The 27,167-nt window shown below is 39.7% G+C and overlaps 1 protein-coding gene across 1 annotated transcript; it reads right to left on the reverse strand.

Moving 5' to 3' along the window:
- On the reverse strand, nucleotides 1-25,963 carry dus4l (dihydrouridine synthase 4-like). The gene is made up of 14 exons (XM_080429213.1): nucleotides 25,665-25,963; nucleotides 25,008-25,129; nucleotides 24,765-24,882; nucleotides 23,973-24,095; nucleotides 23,355-23,581; nucleotides 22,959-23,210; nucleotides 20,689-20,777; nucleotides 8,843-8,949; nucleotides 6,587-6,687; nucleotides 4,677-4,824; nucleotides 4,079-4,214; nucleotides 2,700-2,802; nucleotides 2,362-2,462; nucleotides 1-1,105 (listed from the first exon to the last, which is right to left on the reverse strand). Exons 1-14 carry the CDS (start codon nucleotides 25,748-25,750, stop codon nucleotides 1,070-1,072), a joined length of 1,749 nt encoding a protein of 582 aa, XP_080285339.1. The 5' UTR covers nucleotides 25,751-25,963; the 3' UTR covers nucleotides 1-1,069.
- Between the last annotated feature and the right edge of the window lie 1,204 nt (nucleotides 25,964-27,167).

Raw genomic sequence — 27,167 nt, forward strand, 5'->3', positions numbered from 1 at the left:
TTCAGTATTGAAATATAACTTTATTACACACAAGCAGGTAATATAAAAGGCACTTGAATCTGTGGTTTATACCTATAATGTGTCACACTTGTAAACTTATAATCATACAACTCAATGAAGCAAGACAAGGTCAACAAGGAACAATGTTATCGAGTAGCAAAGAACACTGAACTCTCCAGTGATCACCATATTTCTCTCACAATAAAAAGTCTCAGGAACAAAGTATGTTGACAATTGTATGCCTTCAATTCAGTACAGCATATCCTGTACTATCTTCCATAGATTACCATTCGACTAGATGACTAGACAGAAACCCACTTTCCTGAAGTGGAGCATCATTCTGAGTTACACATTTTAAATATCTATAACTTTCTTTGCAAATCCTAAATTCTTATTGGGATTGAGACAGTTGACATTCTACTTAAAAATATATTCAAATATACACACAATATCGGGAATGGACATCTGGAATGGACAGAATAATGTATGAAGTAGTATGAAAGTAAATGTGTGAATATATGACTTAAATAACCCTGCCACAGTAACTAACTAAAACACGCTCATGTGAAGTACAGAACACACTTTGAGTTTGACAAAGATACAATCAAGCTGACCGCAACATGCATTCTTATGAAACTATTGCAGTGTACATTCATAGCCGCTCACCACAATGTTCGAGTACCAGAGTACCCGTGTTCTGACGTTTCTGAACCATGCAACTGTCCAGAAATTAGCAACAATACAAACAGCAGTACAACACACGTCCTGGTCAATTATCTACATCGGAAGTGCTTTATGATTAGACCTATAATTGATTGAAACCTCCTCTTGATTGCTTTGAGCAAGCAAATCCATTTAAAATGGTAATTCAATCCAGGCCAGTCCTGTTCACATAACATGTCAAAGCTGTCATGATGGCTGATGAAATTATGTACATTTTAAGCAGAAAGTCATGTTTCTTGTGACATGCACTGTGGCACAATGTGCTAATATTAAGGTGCAGTTGTGTGGTGTGGTGGTACTGGCATCCAGGCTGTGTTGCTAGAATAAACTCTCAACCCAGAGAACGTCAGTCTTCTTTTTTATCTCCACCATCCTGAAGATTCTGGGCAAAAAACAATGAAGTGTTCATGAGATATTATAATAACATGTAGGACAGGTAAGCCTCCATAACAAACTTTACTTGTTTATTTACGGGACAGTGCACGTTAATGAACATTCAATACATGTACAAGAAGTGAATCAATTGAACAGATTTAGTTAGAAGCTAATTTCCATCGTTAACTGTACTGATGTATTACGAATTGTACTATTCTGACATCGTAATCTGGGTTTGTCAGAAGTGACTGGCTAGTCATAACCTAATAGGTTTTAGTGTTGTAAAAGCTACTCGTCTGATTATCTGATTATCAACTCCACTGAATTCTGGTTCCGTTCTCCAAAATCTCAACAATTACAATTACAACATATTTCGCTATAGTGGCCGGCACAGCTCCACTTCTGCCTTACCAGGCACAGGCTGTCCATAGGTATACCTGATAACATAAGGAGTAAACATGCCTGCATTATTTTATCCTTTTCACCCATACAATAAAAATGTACAGTATTTCAATAACACGTTTCAAAATCTACAAATAATTTACTCAATTAAAAATTTTGGCATTTACCAGATGCTCTTAATCGAGTACAGTAAGTAAATCGCTCTCAATAATTCAATTAAGAACATATGTCCATGGACCATTGGTTGAGAAACAGTGTTATAAAGGGTTATGAGTATTTGAGTTTGTATAACTACAATATAATAACTATAATCATGTTATAAGGAGATTATAATGCATTATAAACATGAGATGCACAGCAAGTGTTACCGTCCCGGGTTCATAATCAGTTGAAACCCCCTGGGTTAGAGCAGTGGTTCCCAAACTTTTTAGCTCGAAACCCAAAAGAGAAATCTGATGTCACCCTGGGACCCAAACTAGAGAAAATAGCCGATCTACAAGCTCACAACATGTTTTTATTATTATTATGGAATTCTTTTCAAAAACGTTTTGCATTTGTTCCTAACTTTGATTTAGATTTTTGGGGATTTAAAAAAGAAAATCTCTTGAAATAATAATGTAAGAAACAAAAAATAAAAATGTAAGAAACAAAAAATAAAAGGGTAATTACTTGCGACCTGCGACCCATAAACATTGGTCCGCGACCCACATATGGGTTCTGACCCACTGTTTGGGAAACAGTGGGTCAGAGCATTGGTGGGCACCCTTTTCGGGCACACGCCCGTCAAGATCACCCGGTAAGGTTGACCCAGGATTGAGTATACCTCGTCTTGAGTTGTGGTAAGTGAGAAAATCTTATCACCTGGAGCTCCTGGTGTTCTTTAAGCAGTCTATCATACTCCTTAGTCAGACCGTCTGTCTGACTCTTCATTGCTCCCACCTCTGACTGGGACGTCTTCAGGGCTTGAGAGGGAACACATTCAAACCAGAATTATTATTATTTATAGGCTCCAGTGGATTGATTATGATTAATTTACTTTTTTTTTACGTTTGACATAGAAGCACCAAATCTCTTTGCCGAATATAGCTGATCTACAAGCTCACAACCATTGGCAGCTGGTAGAGCTGGATGTTCACCTATAATGACAGCAGAGTAAGCAAATGACTGGCATGCATGTGTATGAAGACATGTCAACTAACCATCCCCTGCTGTTATAAGCTCTCCTTTCAGGTTCTTCACCTCCTTTCTTAACAGTTCCATCCCCTCTGCTGTGACCTTGTCACCTTTCCCATCCATCAGAGTCTGAAATACATGAGGATGACAAATCATGCAGTATACCATCCACCAAGTAGATGGGCTCTTTTCTCTTCAATATCTTTTCTACAACATGGTCCAAATTCGTATATGTGAAATGCTAATAATAATAGATCTCGAAGCACTTTACAAAATATACAGTATAGTAAACACAAACAAAAAAAGAAAATGGAAAAAGTACAAGGTGGGCCACTACAGAGAAGTTTCAAAGAAGTCTTGCTGGGAAAAGTTAAAGAGTTTTGAGATGAAAATAAGTAAAAGAAAAAAACCTAAGTAAGTTAAAAAAAGAAATAAAGTTATGAAAAAAGATAATAAAATTTTAGGGAGTCAATGCAAATAGATCTTTTACAAATATGTAGAATTGTTCGGATACCAGTATCGGATATGCCTCCGATCCGGTCTAAAATGCAGGTATCTGAGAGCTATGCAAGTCTATGCACTGATCTGATATCACGTAATTTATCACGTGACAAAACAGTTCCTTTATTATTACCATTTAAAAAATATAAAATCGTGAAAATAGCCTATCTACATGCTCACAACGCATCGCAACACCTTGTGAGCTTGTAGATGTGCTATTTTCACTACTTTTGTATGACACTTGTATGATGAAGTAGGGCATTACTTTATAAAAATTAATAAAAAGTTGAACTGTGGAAAGCCAAGGTTTCTGCCCGACAGCAATGAATAGCAATATCACATCCGTTCATGGTTAGTATTATACAACTGAAAAAAACAATAAAAACTAAATAAATACTAATAAATACATCGTTGCTGTCGGCAGAAAACAGCTAACTCCATTTTGACACTTTTGTATTTTTTTCCATAAATCAGTGCTATTGAACACCCTTTACGTCTGTGTGTTGATAAAAAAATATTGAACCAATGAAAAGTATTAAAACGCGCTTCTGACAAAACCAGCTAACTCCATTGGATCCTCAAACTTTCAGCAAAACCAGCTAACTCATCCAAAGGGGGGTGGAGTTAGCTGGTTTTGCTCCAGGCTCCGCCCCCTTTTGACCTCCAACCTCATTGTGAGCTTGGAGGTCTATTCAGCTGTTCTTATCAATGAAAAACAAAACCTCCTAACTCCACTTTTTTTAGTTTTTGTCATTTCCTGAAAAATGAACATTTTGGAGCTGGTTCCTGCCGGACAGGATATACAATATGTTATATTGAAGATCAATGCTGGTACTGCACCAGCACCATTAATAATGCCCCATTGCCCCAAAACCTTTATGATCATATCCTGCCATCAAACTACCTTTTTTAGCAGCTCATTGTCCTCTGTGTATTTCTTGGCAGTCTGGTTGGCGCTGTCCGCCTGCATCTGAAGAGCGGCGGTGGTACCAGACGCTGTTGCCAGTTGGTTAATCAGAGTGACCACTCGTCTCATTACCCTGCAGGAAAGGAAGGGATGTGATCATAAAACAAAACACTTTTTTTTAATTTATCTGCTCCCTTGTGCCCATGTACTTTGTAGATTAATGAACATTCATTTAGTTCATATGCTGTTTCAGAAATTCAATTTATTAAAAGTATATTCATTTAAATACAGTTTTGTTTCATTGTAATTTTTAAATATGTTATATTATGATTTTCATAATAACTGTAATTCAATATCCATACTAAATAGTGGGTAAGCTCACTCTGATTGCTTATAATTGGGTTTCAGCCCTGAAATGAAAGAAATATCAGTCTAACCCTAGATTCTACTTACAGAAGAACCTTGATGTTTGCACCAGTGACGTCAAATAAGCGTGTGCCATACACAGTTCACTTTAATTGGAGGTAATGTAGGACAACCATCAATCTATGTATCAATGTATCTGTTGCCAACTTGATGATGGTATAACACTTACAGCCAGAGGAAGAGGGAGAAGCCAGATATGTATAGGTTCCTCTGTGCTCTGAAGAGCTTCATGTGGAGGTGGTCAAACATGTTGGGGTGCAGCTTGGCATCCTTCCCATGTTCTGCAGCCGAATATTTCCGTACCTCACGCACGGCATCTGAAGGGAAGAACGAAGTAGTAAGAAAGTCACAACCAACTCCTTTTTCTTCCTACAGTACAGTGTTTTACAACGTATCCTTTGTGCTGTCACTGTGTGCATCCATGCAAATCAGCACAAAGCCTATTTCCATGATTGCTTTTATCATAATAATTATGTAGAAAAAACAATGCCTAGTATTTGCGCACATTCAAATGTTTAAAGCAGGTGCTGGACCAATAGAGTACAGCAGTGAAAACATGAAAGAAGGCCCACACATTATTTAATACCCGTACCATTCTTATTAGGGATGGGTAAGAATAATCGTGATTTAATCGTTCCTGAGGATAAAACAACGTTCATATTTTTGGTCGGGCTACTGCTGCCATCCAAAGGCTTCCCTTTTTCGCAAGGCTTCCCTTTTTCGCATGTTGACCCACCTGTGATAATTTCTAGCGAAGCTTAGCCGAACCCTCAGGTCAAGCTGCGGGTTATAGATCAACCCACGCATCACTACTATTATGCAATTTATTTGCACAGCAACAAGTGACATTTCAAGCTGTCTGAGGTCTGAAGGGCATTAGCTCGAAACATCACTTGTGAATGTGCCAATACATTGAGCTACAGTGTGCAAACCTAGTTTTGCACACTGTAGGACAGTCCTGTGATGTTGAGTGATCAGACTGACTAGTCCACATCCATATGGTTCAACGTTCAAATGTGGCTTTTCACCAGGCACGTGCACACATAGACATCAATTATTTTTTTTAAGTACAGGATAAAAATATACATTTCCGTTCAAATATGTGGGTTGCTAAAAAAAAACAAACAAACAGACATACATACAGGTGCGTCAATTGTTACAGGTATAATGCATAGTTTTCTATGCATTTCGTTTTTCGGGGGGGGGGTTTGACCCCCCAATTTTTTTTGCTTTGCCGCGCGCCCAGGATATGTGTCCCTTATTTAAATCTCTGGGAGTTGGCAACCCTAACCTTGCCATACCTTAGCTTTTGCTGAACTGATGCCACTGGACATACACACAAAATGAACAGGTACAGTGCAAAGAATATGATGTCAAAATGTACATTTTGTTATAACAATAACAATGTGTAGTGTGTGTTACAAAATCGAAAAATCCAAAATAGGACCGTCATTTTTAGCTTGCGGCCCCTTGGACTTTTGGTATTTTGCTGAGTGGCCCCTGAGCCATCTTAAGTTGAGTAGCCCTGCCGTACCTGAATGCAGCGTTCAAGAGAATTGCCTTTTCCAAACTCTCCTGAAGTTGAATGCAAGCATTTTATGTTGAAAGAATTGCATCTCCAGTATTGGCTTGAATCTTGAAAGCTTTAGTTGAGTGCGGCATCATGCAATGCACCGAAAATAGCCAATCTCAAAGCTGCGACGCGTTGTGAGCTTGGAGATCGGCTATTTTCTGTATTTTCACCAAAAGTGCCCTTTTGGAAACTTCAGCCCTGCCCCTCTAACATTCTCTGCACGTCCCTGCTTTTCACATCTCGATTTGAGGGGATCATTAACCACAGAGATATTTGTTCTGTTATGAAATTAGTCAATGTCTTGCTCTGATCCCAGGGTGAGGTTGAAGCCTCATTCTCAGGCATGAAACTAATTTGCGATCCAAATGGCTTGTGGTTGTCCTCTAGCAGTTCTTGTTCATGTTTAATCTGATCCAACTGTGGAGTGTGGATGAAAAACCCTTCCACTTGAGTATGAGAAAAGTTGTAAGAAATACAGTGCAGCAGAATGCTGATGTTAAACTTACCGAGGAAGAGGACAACGAGGACTATGATCATGGTGAGAAACACCCGGTTCCAGAACCTAGCGACGCTGTTCCAAATACTTAGTTGGAATATACTCTGCCATCTTCAATGGGGAAGCAACAGCAAAAAAAGGATAAACAGACCTCATACATTCTGCATTTTAAACCACATTTATTAACAAAGTTAAAAACATAAATCATGTAATTTGCATTATTGCTCCTACATATTCAGTGTTGGGTAACGTGCGTTAGTAATGTAACGCTGTTACGTAATATATTACCGAATTGCGGTAACAGGTAATATAGCGCATTACTACAAGGAGAAGCTGTAATATATTATTAAAATGACACTACGTTACTACGTTACTTTGTGCGTTACCCACCAAAGTGAAGGTGTTTTTTTTTATCCACCCACAAAGCCGCAGCCTACAGAAAAATCCCTGTTAAAACTAAGCACGCACCTCTCTCTACAGCTATCATTGTCAACAAATCTCTGTGATTCTAATTTTACTAGAATTGAAGGGAGAGTGTCAATTCCTTGTGCCAATTGTGTTTATATAAGATGGTAGTCTATTTAATTTATTTAAAGAAGGCAAGTTAAGCATCACACAATGCAATGTTCCAATTTACACACGTCAGTTTTATTCATCGATTACGCAGGAAATAATGAACTGATTACAAAAATATAAAATAATCTCTAATCAGTAACATGTAGGTGATATTTATGTCTATCAAATGTGGTTTTATTGAAAGGCAATTAAAGTCCAGAGCTAAGTTAGAAGCCAAACATCGGGTGTGTGTGCTCAATGTAAAATCCCCATGGTGCGGCTGCAGAGTTCATGTCAGACTCTGTCGGAACGTGAGCAGTGTTGCCAGATTGTGCGAGAGGAATAAGCAACTAGGTCTATGAAAACAAGGCCAAAAGAAGCGACTATAATAGGCCACATGAGCACTTCAAACCTATATATATGTCGTCCATTAAACAATGTGCATATTTATATATGTTGGCTATTTGAAAATAGACGACCTACAAGCTAACAACCGTTCTACCATTATTTACAAGCAACTTCAGAAAAACAAGCCCAATGTGGCTTATAATAATCAGACCAGGCAACACAGCAGACAGGGAGATATAATATATTATATTGGATTGGGGATAAATGGCTAGCGCAGTCTTCTCTTAAAGGTCAAATAAAATGAGGATTTTTTTATTTAAAGAGTAGCCTACGGTATAAATATAATTGTATAGAGCTGAGTATCAGTGGCGTTTGGTGGAGTCTAACGTTGACCGGGCCAGAACCGGTTTGACGGCTAAACTGGTTTTTAATTAACCTGACACCGTCAAATGGAAGAAGCTTGCGACACACATTTGTTTCACAGCCTACTTCCCATCTGAGACTTCGGTCGCAGAATCGATGACAGACAGTTTTTCTTTTTTTCAAGCTACTAGGCAGCTGATTGGATGATCCCGCCCCTAGCAGCCGCTGATTGGTTCGAACACGCAGTGTTCGGGCATGCTTACTCCCTGCGCAATCCCAGACCTCCCTGAAATCAAATGCAAATGAGATTTCCGGAGGGAGGGGGTTTACCAGGCTAGTTTTTAATGGCCACTCATTAACAATTCGGCCGAATGCAAATGAGCCCCACTTGAAAACAAAGGCAACTTTCTGTGGTCGGCTACAACAGAATAGGGTGAGGGGCTGCTAATGTTGATTTTTAGTTTTTTTTCCCCTGGATCTTGCCCCTACACAGGGACAAGCTGGGTTTACAGACCGGGCCATGGCCTCGTTGGCCCCAATGACGATACGCGCCTGGCTGAGTTCTTTGTAGACCATATAAATGAGTCTTAACTCTAACTGTCTAGTCAATTTTTTTAACTTTTAAAGGTATGTCTATTAATAAATTGATTAATTTAAGTCAAATTGATTCATTAATGTAATTCATAATCCTACATTATAATGTAAATGCCTGCCCATCTGCCATCTCTGTGTCCCAAAAATAATTTGTGGGCTAATAATAATAATACAAAATCTACATTATTTAATTGTTCAATTGTAGCTTCTTTTTTTTTTAAGTAACTAAAAAGTAATATGTAATATTAATATATTACTGTTGCTCAGACATTAATATGTAACTAAATGTATTACTTTAAAATGAAGGTAATAAGTAATAGTAATATATTACTAAAATAAAGTAACTTGCCCAACACTGTACATATTACATGAAATGTGAACAGCACACAAACACACACACGCCTACCTTCTGGCTGAGATGAATGGCAGACAGAGGATGAGGAGAATGGCGATTTCCACATAAAGGAAGAAGGCAACCGCAGTCCATTGTAAACCCATCTCCAATGACACCTTCTGGAGAAAACCATACATTACAGATGTTACTCAAACTAAAACAAACAACTGTCTAGGTTAATTTTAGAGCTGAATAAAGCAACAAACTGAGCCCAAAGCTAGATCAATTGCCCTACAAGTGGATATCACCGATATAGTCTAGTCGTCTACTCTAACTCAACAATATAGCCTCTGTTGACTCAAATATTTTGACTTAAGCTTCTTAGTCACTCTGTGCAAAGTTCATATATTAAAGGCCCAATCAGTGATACGAACATAAAATGTGTAGCCCCACGCTACAAAATGTCAATGGTTTTATATCTCTATGTGATTGACTCAACTCTAACATTAGACAACAGATCAACTATGTATTTTAACTGTATTTGCTGTATTTTGAAGCTGTAATATATTTATTTACATTAAAGTAGTGGTTTGTTAACACTGGAGTAAAACAGATCAATATCGAAGCGTTGGGGGGAGAGGGGGGTTCTTGATGTAATGTATTTTTTTTTTGCTTCTTTTATTGACAATCTGTATGAATGTATTGCAACTGGAGCTGTTTAACAGAACAAATTCGGTCAACAGTGCTACCAAAAACATGTCAGCACTCAGCAGATGAAGCAATGATCATCATCATCATCATCATAATGAAGCCACCACAAAGACTTTTACATTTTTAATTTCAACTTATCAGTAGGCCCGTCACAATTATCACATAATTATTTTTTGCAATCATTTCCATGTTGAAAATGCTTTACATTTTCCAAACATTTTCTAAAATAGTGGAAATTTTAGCAAATCTACAAGCTCATGTGGGCAAATCTTTGAATATATATATATTCTTTTAAAGTAACCGTAGAATATGACATTTTCAATCTACCAGAGTCGTATTCTACGGCTACTTTTAAAGCAAACATTTTTAACTCAAATCTTTGCTTCTGGGGGGGTCCCTGGAACAAAATATTTTGAGATGGGGGTCCGTGGTCAAATACATATGATTTTGAGGGTCCTTGACATGAAAAAGTTTGAGAACCACTGATATGGAAACATAGGTTTCTCAGAATACTGTTGTGATTTAGAAGACATTTCGATGGTTGTTGATTGCTAATGATTAGTGTCAGGTGGTGATACATTTATCACACCAAGAGTGTGAGTTGATAAAAAAATGTAATGGTAATACTTGATACAGTACTGTAGAATGTCTTGATCTCAAAATGAGCATAAAAATCACACCCAGTGTGAAGTGGGCGGTGTGGTCACAGTGGTCATCACAGTGATGGAAGTGTGACACCCCTAACTTGTACACCCCTAGCCTCGGAAACCCAGGCTTTTTTTTTTGTTACAAAAGAAAAAAAGCCTGGGGGAGCCATGCAGGAACGATGGTCTTGGACCTTGTTATCTCCTAACCAATCAGAGTGCAGAGGGGCGTCGCTCTAAATTTGGTGACATCAGCGTGCTCCGTGCACAGGCCGAGGGGGGGAGGGGAGGGGAGGCGGGGACATAGATTGGTGAAGCAATAGGAAGCCACGCACAAATCCGGGCGGCTGTCTTTGGATCCGCCCTTCAAGACCATGGATTGAGCTCGTAGCCTCAGGCTAGTACACCCCTAACTAAAAAAAAAACATAAATGTGTTTTTTTTAAGTGCATAGTCCTATTTATAGGGCTATGCACATGTGTCATGTTTCACTAGCCAATCACAGTCCTGAATAGACTGTGATTGGCCAATCACGGTGCAGGGTTAGGGGGGTACACTGGTGGCCAATCACAGCGCAGGGTTGGGGGGTGCAATGGGTGGTCGATGTCCAAACCTCACATATAGGGGCGGTTTCACCGCCCAAAAAAGCACTATTTAACAAAAATAATGTTTGTTTGTAAACCTAACTATTTCTAGGTAAAAACCTCATATGTGCATCTATGTAGATAGGAGGTCATTTTTAGGTATAGATAGGAGGTTTTGGCATTGAACATTTTGAACTTGTGGTTAGAGGTTGTCATTGCTGCTTAAATGTGAACGTCATTGTCGTGATTTTTTATTAATTGCAGATCAAAATCACACGTGAACACCGTGGCAGCCAACAACCCTGTTAAAATATTGTGGTGTGTTGGTTGGGGGGTATGAGGGTATGGGGGTGGGATGGGGTTTGGAGTTATAGGGTGTGGGAGGTGTGGGTGGTGGTTGGGGGGGGTATGGGGTGGGGGGTGCATGAGGGTTTGGGTGGGTGGAGTTTGGGGGTTGTGGTGTGCTGGTTGGGGGCATGGGGGCCGGGGTTCTGGGAGTGGGGGTAATGGGTTGGGTGGGATTTGGGGGTATGAGGGTATGGGGTTTTGAGTTATGGGGGTTGTGAGGTGTGGGCTGGCAGTTGGGGCGTATGGGGTTGGTGGGAGTGGGGGAGTATTGCAGGTGGTGGAGTTGGGGGGTAGAGGGTATGGGGGGGATTATGTTGAGTGGGGCATAGGCCAGTTAGGCCGGATCATACAGGATAGGGTCTTTGTGATGCGAAAGTGTGGTCTAGCCAACACCAACTCAGGACTCCTGAAGTGGGATGGGGTTTTGAGTTAGGGAGGTGGAGAGGTGTGGGCTGGCAGTTGGGGGGGGGGGTTGTGGGAGTGGGGGAGTATTGCAGTAGGTGGAGTTGTATAGGGTATGGGGGGGATTATGTTGAGGGGGGCATAGGCCAGTTCAATCAGAAACACTCTCGTCTTAGTAGATTCAGTTCACCATTTATTGACACAAATGGAAACAATTAAGCTTGGCATTAAAGCTCCCGGCTCTCGGGAGAATATTCACTGAATTTTGTCGAAGCAGCTTGCTAAGCATATATTCAGAGCAAGCTTATACAAATCCCCATAGGGATACAATGACAACAATAGCAGTACATTGACATATTAGTTAGAATTAGCAGATATACATGATACACAAGTATTTGAGCCTATATGCAATACTCTAAACAAGCAGATATACATGATAACCACAAGTATTTGAGCCTAAGCCAGACTCTAATCAAAAGGTGGAGGCTGGGGTGGAGGAGGAGCTAGCAAAATACATTAGTTCAGCAACCAAGAAAGACCTAGAGAATAGAAGCCGTATTTAAAGGATCCTCTTTGCTCATGCGTGAGCTGTGATTGGATAATGAGTGTGTGACGTAATGAATGGGGAATAGAAAGCTGGTTACAGCTTTGGCGTGCACGACGTCCGTGTCCTGTATGAACTAACGCTATGCTTCATTTATTTATTTTTCTTTGCGATGCGGGTTGTGGGAGTGGGGGAGTATTGCAGGTGGTCGAGTTGGGGGTAGAGTGTATGGGGGGGATTATGTTGAGGGGGGCATGGGTCAGTTAGGCCAGATCATATAGAATATGGTCTTTGCGATGCGATGTGTGAGTGTGGTCTAGCCAACACCAACTTGGGACTCCTGAATCGCTGCCCTCCACACTCTCCTATCTAGCATCAGGGTATTGAGCTCTACAGTATTGTTGGCTAAGCTGTTACGCTGAAGTGCATCTACGTAGGTTAGGGATGGGCAATATTATCGATATCACGATATATCGCGATATTTTATTTCGCGATACTGTATCGATACTCCAGTATCGATATCGCGATAAAAAAATAAAAAATAAAAAAAACTTTTTTTTTTTTTTTTTTTTTTTTTTTGCTTTTTCAGATACAGGCTTTATGAAAAACATTCAAAGAACCTATCACAGATCTGCAGCTACTCAATATGTAGTGTATATATAAACAATATGTAGTTGTGATTTATGTATATATCGCAATATATCGCAATATATCGCAATATATCACAATATATCGCAATATATCGCAATATCGTGATACGACCCAAGTATCGTGATGCGTATCGCAATATAATCGTATCGTGACCCAAGTATCGTGATACGTATCGTATCGTGAGATTGTTGCCAATACCCATCCCTAACGTAGGTGGTGCACTTCTTGTCTCTCCTGGCTTTGCCCTGGGTTGGCTCTCATAGTGTTAGTTTGCTTGCCACTAGTTATGGGTCGCTGACGCAGTGCCCTGCCTCATCCTTCTCTCTCTGACTTTGTTTGTGACCCATGGTAGGTTCCTGTAGAGGACCACATTTTTGATGTGGTCCGTCCATGTGACTCCTAGTGCCATTCATAGCATTCTTGTGTAGACTCCATCCAAGGCCCTTTCCTGTTGTGCTGTGACGGTCCATGTCTCAGCCCCATACAGCAGTACTGACTCCACTGTAGCTATACGAACAGCCGCCTCTTGAGGTATTCTCCCATGTCTGATTTCCACACTCTCCTCATCCCATGCAAGGCATTCCAGTCAAGTGCCCCCCGGACCTTCAGGTCCTGTTCCATTGAAGCAGTCCAGGCCCAGGTTATTAGAAGTCCTGGACTGCCTCAATTAGCTTGTCTCCATCATCTGAACCATCTTCTCAGGAACTCCATAGGCCCTGAGAATGTTCATCAGATTCCCCCGGTGGATGGTGCCAAAAGCCTTTTGGAAGTCATGAAGGGGATCTCACCACTGAAAGATTCCGCTCCTTACTCCTTCCAGTATCCTCCTCAGCACCAGTATTTGCCCGAGTTTCTCATTACAGGGTCTAAGATGGGTCTAAGACGGTTGAGGATCTTCCTGTTAGCCGTCTTGGCAACTTGTGAGCTCAGGCTAATGCCTTGGTGAGTTCGCCTGACTTTGGTACTGGATTGATGATCATTTTGCTCCACAGCTTCGGCAGCTTGCTAGACGTTTGTGCTTGATAAAATCCAACACAACGTTGTCTATGGGCACATACATCAGAACCTCTGCTGTCACTCCATCTTCCCCGCAGCTTTTGCCTCACTTGATAGTAGCCTTGGCCCTCTGGTACTCATCCATGGTGAACCGTCTGGTTTGGGAAGGTCATGGAAGACAGGAGCATCGGATCATCCTCTTCTTCGGTTGAAGGAGGATTTCCTAGGAGTGTTTTGAAGTGCTGGTACCATGTTTCAACTCGTTCCTCTGCACTTTCTCCCCAGATCTTGGAAGTCTGAGAAGAGCTTCTGCCAGAAATGTCATTGATGAGCTTCCAGCTCTTGCCATGTTTCTGGTTAACATGCACCTCTTTAATGTCCCTGATCTTTTGGGTCAGCTCCCGTTGTTCCAGTTGCATACACTTGATATAGCTCCTCCTTCCTCCGCTTATATTCGTCCCTCAGACCCTCTCCTTTTTGGTCAGCGACAAAGTCCCTGTGTGCTGCGCTCATCTCCTCCCTGGCTGTGGTGATTCTAGGGTCAAGGCATCCGTCTTTCCTCCTTGCTTACAGTGTTGGAAAGTAACTAAAGTAATATGTAACTTAAAGTAATATTATTACTTTTTTCCAGTAACTAGTAAAGTAACTAATTACTTTCACGTTTTGAGTAATAATATTACTTTTACTTTTTTCCAAAAGTAAGTTATTACTTTTTTTTCACAAGCCTTGGTGGTACTCTGGGCTTGAGTGTGTTTATTTGATCCTGTGTTGTTTTTGGTCCATTGCAGCGCCGTGCAGAGTGCTGAAGGGGCAGGTGCTCAAAATGTCCACGAAAGGGCACATATGCGCACGCCAATTTTTGGGGTGGTCTTTTTGTGGGTGTCCCTCATGCTATTTCACACCAGAAACGTAGTATGTTGGATGTCTTATCCTAATGGAGCAAGATGTTCCACAATAACATGGCCCATGTCATTACTGCCATTACCCTCTCCTCTGCCTCCTGCATTGGATGCAGGATAGGTGGGCACTAGGGACATACTGTATGGGCACCTCGATGTAAAATTGGCTATTTTGTCCAACATTTTTAATATATACATATTTGAAAAATGGTCTTAAGTAATGTACAGTATACATGATGTGAACATGCATGGTACATCATTATCAGACTTAATTTTAATTTTAACTTCTTGTTTATGCCCCAAAATGACTGGATACAGGTTTTGTAGCAATTTGTAGCAATTGTAGAAATATTAGACCTTAATTGCCGAATGTTTAAGCATATTTTAATCATGTACACTTTACTTTAAAACATTTTCCAAATATTTTATTTTTTAACATGTTGGACAAAATAACCAATTATACATCAAGGTGCCCAGCTATCCTGTTAACCTTGCATCATACCACAAACAGCCTAACACGTTAACTTTAAGATGAGGGTAAAGCAACTAATTTCATTAGACAGCTTCAGCTTCAAATTTATTTTTTAAATAAAAAAAATTGTTTATCTCAAAGGAACTAGGAGATAACGCTATCCAAAACATTACTGCTCCATTCACTTCAATGTTAAAAAACAAACGGAGGAAAAATGCACCTTTTTCCTGGCACTGGGACGACACAGTCTGAAATAAGTGTGGCAATGAAAGAGCAACATGCTTGCTGCCTGTCTCAAATAAAGTTGTTTGCAGCTGCAAGGATAACGAGGTGGGAGCAGGGGTCATCACCATGGCAGCTTGTGATGGACATTTTCATTAATATTTCATTTTTGCCACGGACATGCAAAATAATCATCTTACCAAAAACACAGTGGCTTAGCCCTAAATGTATACTAATGGACTCCTAATGCGTCATAGGGTCTATTCCAATGTGCTGCACATTTTAAAACAATAGTATGTCTGCATTAACTACTGAGCCACTTAACGACCAACAAATGAAATCCAAATTATTTTGGATAATAATAGTTGAGTCTCATCAGTACAGACAGTGCTTCAAGCTCAAAAGGGCCACTTAGCTTCAAAGGTGAGTGGGTGCGTATTATACATCATATAGCTAATATAGAGATTGCTGGCTTTTCAAAAGACAGTGTTACTTGAGGACAGAAGGAGATCAAGTTCTACCAGCTTTCGGTTTGGCAAGGTATGGTAGCTAATGGATTCCATTAAGGTGATCAGGTATTCTCTGTTGATAAGAATGTCCAAGGCATGCACATGTACAATGGAAAAAGACACACCCTACGCTACACTTGATTGGTTTTTGATTTTATTAGACATAATAATTACATGTTAAATGCTTCTCACGGAAACATCAAGGATAAAATGCCAACAAGGAACAAGGAAACTTGAAAGACAAAAAAGATATGTAGGCCTACATGATGAGTGATTAATGAAGGGCATGCCAGGATTGTAATTGAATGCAGTGTCACAATAGTTTAATGCGAAGGCACCTAACTTTGATCAGACGTGAGCTAACTTTTAGGTTGGAGGAGATCCTAGGCTGTGGATGGAGGGTTACCATGGATTATGATTGTGGAGTGTTATCGTCTCCGCCAGGCCGAAAGGCATGGCGAGAGAGTATGTTTTACCCCCTGTCCGTCCTTCCGTCCGTGTGTCCGTCCGTGTGTCCGTCAGTGTGTGTGTCCTGTCCGTGTGACCGTTGGCCCGCTCGCTGCGAAACTGTGCACACACAGTCCCTCGATGCCAATTCAGAACCTCTGCCCCAAATTTTTCACATGGGCCTGTTATAGCGCCACCAGGAACTGGAAGCCGATTTGTGCAAAACCCACATTATTCCTACAGATTTTATCCAAACGTCATTCAAATCGGTACACAGTATCTCTATAGTCATGTGATCAACACGGATCTGTCCGATTTCCCATATTCCATCCTGATTGGCTAAGGTTGGCTTCCAAAGTTTGCAGGATCATCAACATATCCGTACATAGACAAACATGTCCGTGGCAAGACTTGTCTATGTCCATGGCACTCTTTTTTCCCGTTTTGTTTTTAAAGAAAACTATATATAGCCTACATATGTTTCATTATAATGTAAAAACATATTCTAAAATACACAAATGAATCTTAATTTTTTTTTTTAAATAATGTTGGTGACTCAGGATGACATTCTCATTAATATGTTGCACGAGACTTGTGGTATTGTATGTTGTACCCGTACTTGATTGCATCATATGAGGACAACAAGACAACAAGATTCCCTGAAAATGTCAAAACATCCGTTCAATCCTTGTGGGATACTAGTATTTATATTTTTGAAGACAATGGATTAATAGAGTGTGTGAGGTGTGCCAGTCTCCCAGACAATGAAACAATTAAAGTCAACGGTAATGTGAGTGACCACATGTGAAAAATTGTGCAGGAAAAGAGCAAAAACAGAAGTTGAGAAGGAGCACCGAGGCAAAGAAGGGCAGAACTGGACAAGTAAAGTTCATTTATGTCAGTTGAGAGAAAGCGTTTCAAAGTGTCCAATAATGCTAATAATAACCGTAGTAACACTCCACAATCATAATCCATGGAAACCCTTGATCCAGAGCCTCACCATCAGACCTCCTCACCTCTGATCAAAGTTAGGCACCTTTGCATCAAACTATTATGACACTGCATTCCTTTCAATCCTGCCATGCCCTTCATGACTTTGTCATCAAGTTAGCTAGTACAGTACCTGTTCACCTTAATGGAAACCACAACTCTTAAAGTTGACACACAAAAAACTAGTTTAGCTGGAAGAACGTAATCTCTTCTTGTCCTCAAGTATGGCCTTTTTGTTTCTGCGATGTAAGATGAAAGCACTGTACTGTGCTAAAGCTCTGTACTGATAAGACCCAATTATTGAAATCCCAAACATGGAATATACTTGGACGGTCGGACCATGCCACATTTAATGCCTGTCTCAGGAATGCCACCTGCCAGTATACAGTGGATAACTTCCCAGTCTCCAGGTTTTTGAAAGTATAGCTACCACTTTAACCCTGACATCCCAATTTTGGGCATGTCATTAAGAAAATTACTGATCTACAAGCTAACAACATGCTGTGAGCGGTTGTGCAATAGGCCTACTAAAAATCTCCTGCAACTCATGTCAGTGGCGTCCCCAGGATTTACATTTTGGGCAGGCGAGATTTTTCGCCCCCCACCCCCCTCTATTACCCCCAAAAAATAAATTTCAACTCAATCGAGTTAAAATACTTGTACTTGCATTTAGTCTGTAAGTTATGAATTCATACACAGTAAAAGTCATAGTGTTAATTTGATTCAAATGAGTGTACAAATGGAACCAAATGGACCCATCATGTCATGTGTACAGAACACTTATTAGAGTTAAATCAACAATGAGGATTTTACAATGTAGGCTGCAGAAAAGAGAAAAAAACAACTGCTAATGTTGAAAATGCAAAGTCAGACTTTTGGGGAGAAAGGATGCAATTACTGGGGGCATACTATTCCACTATCCACACCGGACACAAGGTTGGTGATCCAGTTGTATGAGTTAGGGCAGTTGGAGGGCATGAGGGTTTGGGTGGGTGGGGTTTGGGGTGTGTGTTGTGCTGGTTGGGGGGAATTGGGGTTGTGGGAGTGGGGGGGTATTTCAGGTGGTGGAGTTGAGGGTATGGGGGGATTCTGTCGAGGGGTGCCTGGGCCAGTTGTTTTGTAGTCCACCTAATTGTTGTTGTTTTTGGAAAAAGTATAGTCTACTAACCATTTCATCCATTGAAAATGCGCTAGCGTATACCCACGACCAGGCGCATCTCGTGCAGGGAATGATTATTGTATACCTCAGAAAACAAACCTAGACCCCACCACTGATGCAACTGTTTGCAGCTGTAAATGTATGTATTTACAGCCTGTACTATTTATCATTATTTAGTTATGCAATCACTTAACATCACAGTGCAAAAGCTCCTATCTGCAGAATTATCCAGGAAAAGTGGGGAAAAACCTCCCATCTGCATTTGCAATATGAGATCAGTGTAATTAACATATCATATTGTAATATAATCCAGAAATCCAGAAACTGTGAATTATGTGATGGGTATCATAAAAAGATAGCATTGTGCAAAAAAGATACAACATTTTGTAGTTTTCTTTTTCATTTTCCCAACAATGTTAATTTTTCAGATGTTGCGTTTTGGCCATCGATTTGTAGAATCGGCCTCAGGTCTTATTGGGTTAAATTGTTAAATGCAATCGTCAAGCACAATTTCATAATCGTGACAACCCTACTTATCAGATCTATGAACAAGAACCTCAATGTGTAACTTCTGTCTGTCATTGTATGTTGTTATTATTGCTGTATCACTTTTATTGTGTTATTGTGTGACGTGGAAAGGACTTTCCCCCTGAGGACAATAAAGTCTAAAACCTATACTTGTTATAGTTGACCACATAATATTTACTGCTATTAGCATTATGTATATACTTTGATCATTCTTATGCTGCATTAACTCTATATCATTCATTGCCAATTTATTTATCATTATCATAATTCTATTTTCTATATTCAATCAATATTCTGTATAGTTTATTTTTGGCTGAAAAATAGATATATCCAAAGATGCAGATTGTACAGTATATAGGCCTATATTCCCATCAGGTTATTTAAATTGTTCAGTTTATTTCTAGTTAGCGTCAAGGCTTATTTGCATTATAGCCTAACTTGTAATACCTTACTTATGTTGTATTACTTTCATGTTGTTCACTGCACATAGCCTACATGTCTGAGCTTGTGACGAATAAAACCTCTTGAATGTTGGGCTTGAAAAATCAGCTAGCCACACTGCCTTACTACAGAGTATAAAGCCTGAAGTATTTACTTTACTAAATTATACATTTAAGTCGGGGGTCTTCAACAGGGGGTCAGGGACCCCTAGGGTGGTTACTACAGGGGGGTCACCAAATCTTTGAGTGATATGATTGTTATTATTTTTTCATTAACTACTTATTCTGAAACTACCTATTCTGAGGGGAACTTGAGCCAAAAATAGCAGATCTACAAGCTCACATGTGAGGCTTTGTGAGCTTGTAGATCGGCTATTTTCGGCAAAGGGGTTTGGTGTGTAGACTGTAGAGGGAAAAACAAGACCAGACTAGACGAAGTACAGAGTGAAAGGTCAAGTTTTCTAAGCATTGAGGGTTTAAGTGGTTAAATGTCTGAAAATACACATTAACATGAATCCAATAAACACGGATGAAATCTATTAAAAAAAGCTTAATCTGCAACACAGTTTTATACAATATGTACTGGCCCCTGCTTCATCCCTCTCTCAGCTAAGGGGTCCTTGACCTGAACGTTGAAGACCCCTGCTTTAAGCCATGAATCATGTATATTTTTCTAAATAAATTAGACAACGTTACTGTGACATCATGGCCATCACAGTAAACGTGACAACATGAAGCCCTACATTCATAGAATACAACCTTATAACAATGTGAATAATGTCAGTTCACATTGTTTATCATCTTCAAACCCAAACACTGCAGTTAAAACGAGGGTATGAGTGCCATTCAACGTTAGCCCCATGTTAAAGCTAGCCTAGCATCAGCGGTGGAAAGTAACCAAGTACAGATTTACTTAAGTACAATTATGAGGTATTTGTACTTTACTTGATCTCAGATCGAAATATTATACTTTTGCTCCACTACAATTATTTGAAAACTTAATTTACTAGTTACTTTGAAGATTTAGATCTTTTACTTTTGGTACATTTTGATACCAATAATACTTAATTTGTACTTTTACACAAGTATACATTCTGAACGCCAGACTTGTACTTGTAACGGAGTATTTCTGCACTGCGGTATTGATACTTTTACTTAAGTAAAAAACATCAGTACTTCTTCCACCACAGGCTAAACAGCTCCCATACTTTAAATTAAGCTGTCCAAATATGAAGTTAATTCGTGCACAAAGACAGACGAAAGCGCTACTTTACAGTGAGATGTGTAAATGTTAAATATATAAATGTTAATGTTATATATGTAAATGTTAATAATGTATAATAATAATAATAACTAATATGTGTAAATGTTACCTTCAGTAAAGGAGCTTTAAAGATGAATTGGACCGCAGCAGCAAAAGTTGATTGAAACGTTAAAGTTTGACTCTTCCTATTTCCGCCAGTATTGCCAGGTTTTGCGAGAGAAACAAGCAACCAGCTCTATGAAAACAAGCCCAAAGGTAGATGGTGGAAAGACTGGTGATGCGAGGTTAGCCCAAAGGTAACCTCGCGTCACCAGTCTTTCCACCTCGGAGGAAAATCCCCTTGCAGTTTAAACATAGCATCGACTATTTGAAAATAGACGATCTACAAGTTCACAACTTGTATATTTGCTATTTTCAACAACAAAAAAAACTTAACATTTTGAATATTTTTTGAAACATTTTAACACCACAATGTTGTAGGCGGCCTGTGTAGGCCTATGGGGGTCCCTGGCACAAAATGTTTTCAAATGGGGGTCCTTGACATGAAAATATTTGAGAATCACTGGTTTAAAAAAAAAAAGTTTGAAACAAGCCCAAATAAGCAACTACACTAATAAGCAAGCCCAAACTAGCCCAAAAACCGCAACCCGCAACTGTACAGAAAAACAAGTCCAAAGTCGCTTATAATAAGCGGACATGGCAACACTAATTTCCGCCCTAGACCAGTACTTCTTCCTGCTTCTTGGCTGGCAAATCAAATCATTGGCTCGTCTCTACTGCCACCTCGTGGTCAACCACAGTTATGATACAAATTGCAGGCCATGCAGGGGTTCCCACACTGTGTGTATAGCCTAAGCCTAAGCCATGGCCATGGGTCTTCAAAAGGGGGTCCTCAGAGTAACTACAGGGGGTCCACCAAATCTTTGTGTGATGGGGAACATTAGACAAAAATAGCAGATCCACAACTCACAATGCCTCGCGCTGCTATAGGCGTTGTGAGCTTGTAGATCGGCTATTTCCGGAGAATTGGTGTAGAGGGAAAAAGAAAAAGCCAACGGTCAAGTTGACTAAATATTGAGGGTTTCAAAGGTTACCCGTCTAAAAATACATGATTAACATGAATCCAACATATTGGAACAAGTCTATGAACCTACAGTATCAATGAAATCTAAGAAAAAATATAATCTGCAACACAATCTAATTCAATATGTAGTGGGGGTCCCTGCTTCATCTCTCTCTCAGCAAGGGGGTCCTTCGACTGAGAAACGTTGGAACAAGTCAAAAGGAGAAATAGCTTGACATTCTGGGCCCCAAACTTGCATCAAAAATTAACCACTTAAGCCATATAAAAAAAAGGAACTAAAATAGCCGATCTACATATATTTACTGGTATCACTAGTACAACGCGCAATTGACTTTGTCGACATGTATAAGCACCATTTGATGACTGTATACATAAATATCAATGAGGAAGAGACTACACATAAATTACTGTATGTTTGACCAGATCCTTCTTGCTAGATTGCGTTGGATTGTGTATTTTGTATACCGGTATGCACATTTTATATTATCGTGGCTGCTAATCTACCTATTTTGGAACCAGCTGTTTACCAAGTGTACCATTGACTGGTTAGTAGAAGCAGGTCTATTCTTTGTTGCTAGGAAACTGGAAGAGAGACAGGTTAATCAAGAATGCTGAGGACTAGTGAAAATAGCTGATCTACAAGCTCACAACACATGATGCATTGTGAGCTTGTAGATTCATTTTCATAATTTTCTAAACAATTTAACTATAATGAATAGAGGTGGTGTCTGTCTTTATGAAGATGTAACAATCAAAAGTATGAACAAGAACTTGTGACTATTGGAACACAGGTTCTTTTTCTATTTTCTGAAGTAATGGTTTTGGATGTACAAGGTTGTTGCCCGACAGCAACAAAATAAGCTTGATGAATTACAGGTGTTTCAGTGTTTTGATTGTCACAGGCATCTTATTACATTACATTACAGTCATTTAGCAGATACTTTTATCCAAAGTGACTCACAATAAGTGCATTATATGTAAAAAAAAGTGCAAAAGTGCAATATATCAGCTACCTACTAACTTTCTTAAACAGATGAGATAAATAGGAAAATCGAATGAGCAAGAGCTTAAACAAATAAGTGTATCTAATAAACAAGATCCAATAAGACAAGGGCTCGTACAACTAACTGCTTAAGTCACACACATCTTATGGGGAGAAAATCAAGAGGAATGAATATAAAGACAAGCAATTGTATGGAAAATAACCCCATTTAATTTACCTTCAAAATACAGTATATACACATGATAAAAAACTCAACACAAAAAAACACTATTATACATTCATGTGCGTAAACTCTCTAAAGATCCATATGTGTTGTGGAGATAGTTAATGACAGCCGCGGTACTGGACAGGGAATTGAAAACTTTTCTCTCAGGCTGAGAGCTAACTCTTTCCAGCATGTAGATAAGATGTTGGTGGAAGCAGGTGAAGGGGGTGCCCTGCTCCAAAGCAAAGTCCACCCAGTCCCACACACACTCCAAAGGTGTTTCTTCATACCCCGAAAACATCGCAGGGTTTGATAGTAAGCCCCGTGCAGCCATTACACCTTGAAAGCAACCCATCCAACAAAAGCAAGAGGAGAGATACGAAGAAGACAACATTTTCAATGTGTTGTTTTTCTACTGCAAACATCATAGTAAGACATGAAACTGATTAAACTGATAAAAGCATCACAAACTCACACACTTACCATCGACACCTGTGAGCTTGTGGATAGACTCTACGTCACGGAGGAACTTGATATCTCCGTTGGCGATCACAGGGACGGATATGCTGTCTTTAATGGTCTTTATGGCATCGTGGTGGACAGGCTGGTGGCGTTCGTCTGCCGTGCGGCCATGCACTGTGATCCAGGACACACCAGCTGCCTCTGCCTTCTGGCACAGATCGACTGTTTGTCTCAAGTCCTTGTGAATTCTGTGAATGAGTTTTTGAGAGATATTTTAAAGCTGCAATATGTAACTTGTATGTCCTACTGGTGACATATTGGCATACTGGGATTCAAACCCCAGTCTCTCGCATGGCATGAGACCAAATTTCTACCACTCAGACAATCCCTGCTTGACCAGGGGTGTCCTACATGACACCAGGGTATGCATGTCTAGACCACCACCAACCACTGCAGATGTGTTATTTTATTCACATACCCTACTTTTAAAATAACATTTTATTCATTTAAGTATTGTCACCAAGAAGGCTGTACTATGGTATATTCTGCCAGAGCTGACACAGAAGCAACGTGGAATTATATAACAGTGATTCAGCCAAATGAGCAAATGTGGGGACTGTTTTCCACTCTATACTGTACCTTATTTTGATGGAAGCTGTATAGTTGGGATTGTCCACTTGGTTTCGGACCAGTCTGACCATGTCTTTCACCAATTCAGGCTTGTTTATAAGGCATGCACCATATCCCTCTGACATGGCCCACCTAAACATTAAAAAAAAACATACATCATTTATGGGCCCATGACATTTTAATCCATCTGGGGTCCGTCTAGCCTGGTAAACCCCCTCCCTCCGGAAATCTCATTTGCATTTGATTTCAGGGAGGTCTGGGATTGCGCAGGGAGTAAGCATGCCCGAACACTGTGTGTCCGAACCAATCAGCGGCTGCTAGGGGCGGGATCATCCAATCAGCTGCCTAGTAGCTTGAAAAAAAGAAAAACTGTCTGTCATCGATTCTGCGACCGAAGTCTCAGATGGGAAGTAGGCTGTGAAACAAATGTGTGTCGCAAGCTTCTTCCATTTGACGGTGTCAGGTTAGGGTCCGTCTGTCCAGAGCTAATCTTGTAAACAGCTGGATAGATCAGCACCAAATTTATCATGCACACTGCCGGTAGGCCACAAAAGTACCTTAATTATTTTTTGGAAATATTTAGCTCTTATATTTAGGGCACTGATTGGGCTGAAACCTTGCCCAAATTATGAGTCATACGTCATAGACATTTCATAGATGACTGATGTCATAGATAGTCTAACTCTATTCGCATGTGGATCTCGAGATCCACATGGTTTAAGCATTCTTCAAATGTAAAATAAATAAAATAATCCAATATTGGAGGCCACAGCAGATCAGGACTTATGATTATAGGTGCACCTCTGGGGACAGCCACAGTTGAGGTCAACTCCATCTGAGAAAGGTGCAACCACACAGGCTGCATCAGCCAGGGTCTGGGCATCACTGGAAGCAAACTGCACTATCAGGGGCCGGTCAGCTGATGTCAGAGACAGGAAGAGGAGGGGTCAACATTATGGATGGATAGAACATTGCACAGAATTGTTGCAATGGGGCAAAACCTCAACAATACATACATAAATCTCATGAGCTGCAATGCCTTACCTTCATTGGTGGTGAATTCACTGTCCCTGGCTTTGACAGATCGCATAAAATCTGCAGCCACTATCATTGGAGTGAAGCAAATGTCACAATCATATTTCCTCACCAAGGATCTGAATGCCAACCTGAGGACAAAACAGAGGCACCATAAACTACAACTTGCATTCACGTACAGTATTTCAGGGGTGTAAGGTAACTAAGTACATGTACTCAAGTACTGTACTTAAGAGTACAAATTTGAGGAATGTTCTATACGTTTACTTCTACTGCACTACATCTCAGAGACAAATATTATACTTTTACTCCACTAATTATTTGAAAACTTAGATGAAAAAAAATAATATATATACAAGCTATTTGAGCTTGTATCTACTATCTTCAAAAGACTTTCACACATTTCAGACGGGACATTCTGCATAACTAATACTTTTAGTTGTGGTACTTGGAGTATATTTTGAAGTTAATTTAGAATTCAGGACTTTCACTTGTAACAGAATATTTCTACATTGCAGTATTGATACTTTTACTTAAGTACAAAATGTCAGTACCTTTTCCACCACTGAGTATTTCCTGTCAAATTAATAATAATGAATTGTTTTGTACTGTAATGTACTCGTTTAGTTAATACTATCAAAAGGTTAAGATTAGAACCATACTTACTTTGAATATCGTACCATTGGAGCACATATTTTAAGGACTTTTCCCGTGTCGAACATGTCCATGATGCTACTACTGGATGTGTTCATTTTACTACAGTGTTGGCTAACAGTTAGCTCAAAGTGCTAACTACCTTTAGAATCTAGATGTCCGTTTTATTTAGGGGGTTCTGTTGTTTTCAGGGTATGTACCGTTTTATACTGTTTCATGGCTTGATAGGTGAGGACACACAGGATGCAAATAAAAACAATCTGTGTGAAACAAACTTCAAGGAACCTGCGGTATGGACATGAGGACGACTAAACGTGGTGGGTGATGTGTGCAGTGTTGCCAGGTTTAGAGAAAGAAACAAGCACCCAGATGAAAACAAGCCCAAAAGAAGCATGGGCACTTTTAGCCCTGAAACATACTGTCATGCTTGTATACAAGCGTCATGTGAACCATGGCTAGGGCACTTTAAACCTAATATATATATATATATATATATATATATATATATATATATATATATATATATATATATATATATATATATATATATATATACATACATACATACATACATACATACATCGACTATTTGAAAATAGCGTCTGTAGATCTGCTACTAAAAAAACTTTTAAAAAAAGGGGGGAAAATGTGTTATTTTAGAACATTTTGGAAACATTTTAACAACACAAATCTTGCATGGGGGGGGGTCCCTGTCACAAAATCTAAAATGTTTAAGAACCGCTGGTTTAACAAAATTAGGAAAACAAGCCCAAAAAACCGCAACCACGAATATTACAAGCAACTTTACAGAAAAAGAAGCCCAAAGTTGCTTATAATAAGCAGACATGGCGATTGGCAACGCTGGAAGACGTGTTCCAGCCGGTTCCAGCAGGATGCAGACATTGCGCTGTACAGGAAGTACCGGAACCATTTGGTCTACGGACACAGGAAGTAGCCTCACATCCGCTTCCGGTTTCCACAAGTTCCTGTGTTGAAATAGTTTACTTAAACTTCCATTTATTTTCAAATGCAGACTGACCATGAAGGTCATTGCTGCCGTGGCCCATCAGTTTGTCCTTTGAAAAATATGGCCCGAGGCCATGCACTGCATTTGGGACCTGCACTGTCCCCAACTGACTTTACTATTTTCTGCTCTACCTTTTTATGTTTTAGACCAGTCTTTTTTTTTACCCATTAAGACCTGAGGCAGATTCTACAAATGCCTTATAGCATAGTTACAGTAGAGCTCACACTTTTTCTTAATTCAAAAGTATTGAACATTCAAAATGATCAAACACTTTCAAGATTTTCCAAAAATGTTCAAAAATAGCAGCATAGCACAAAGTGACAAGCTGTTAGCTTGTAGATCTACTATTTTTTAATAGCCAACACTAAAATCTAAAACGACACGGATGATTTCCCGGTATTAATGGGTTTATTTTTGTATTATTCTCCCCATCCTCAAGTCCGGAGGCTGATTAGTCCAGGGCTGAGCGATGTGAACTTTTGACTTGG

Source organism: Gymnoscopelus braueri, assembly GCF_963280865.1.
Source record: "Gymnoscopelus braueri genome assembly, chromosome: 5".
Classification (NCBI taxonomy): domain Eukaryota; kingdom Metazoa; phylum Chordata; class Actinopteri; order Myctophiformes; family Myctophidae; genus Gymnoscopelus; species Gymnoscopelus braueri.

Bases quoted from the DNA above. Each gene is read 5' to 3' on its own strand.
- dus4l (XM_080429213.1), bottom strand. From the start codon at position 25,750: ATGAACACATCCAGTAGTAGCATCATGGACATGTTCGACACGGGAAAA. The intron at 2,463-2,699 runs GTTAGTTGACAT...TTCCCTCTCAAG, and splicing joins GCTTATAACAGCAGGGGATG to CCCTGAAGACGTCCCAGTCA. The intron at 1,106-2,361 runs GTGATAAGATTT...TTTTTTGCCCAG, and splicing joins AAGAACACCAGGAGCTCCAG to AATCTTCAGGATGGTGGAGA.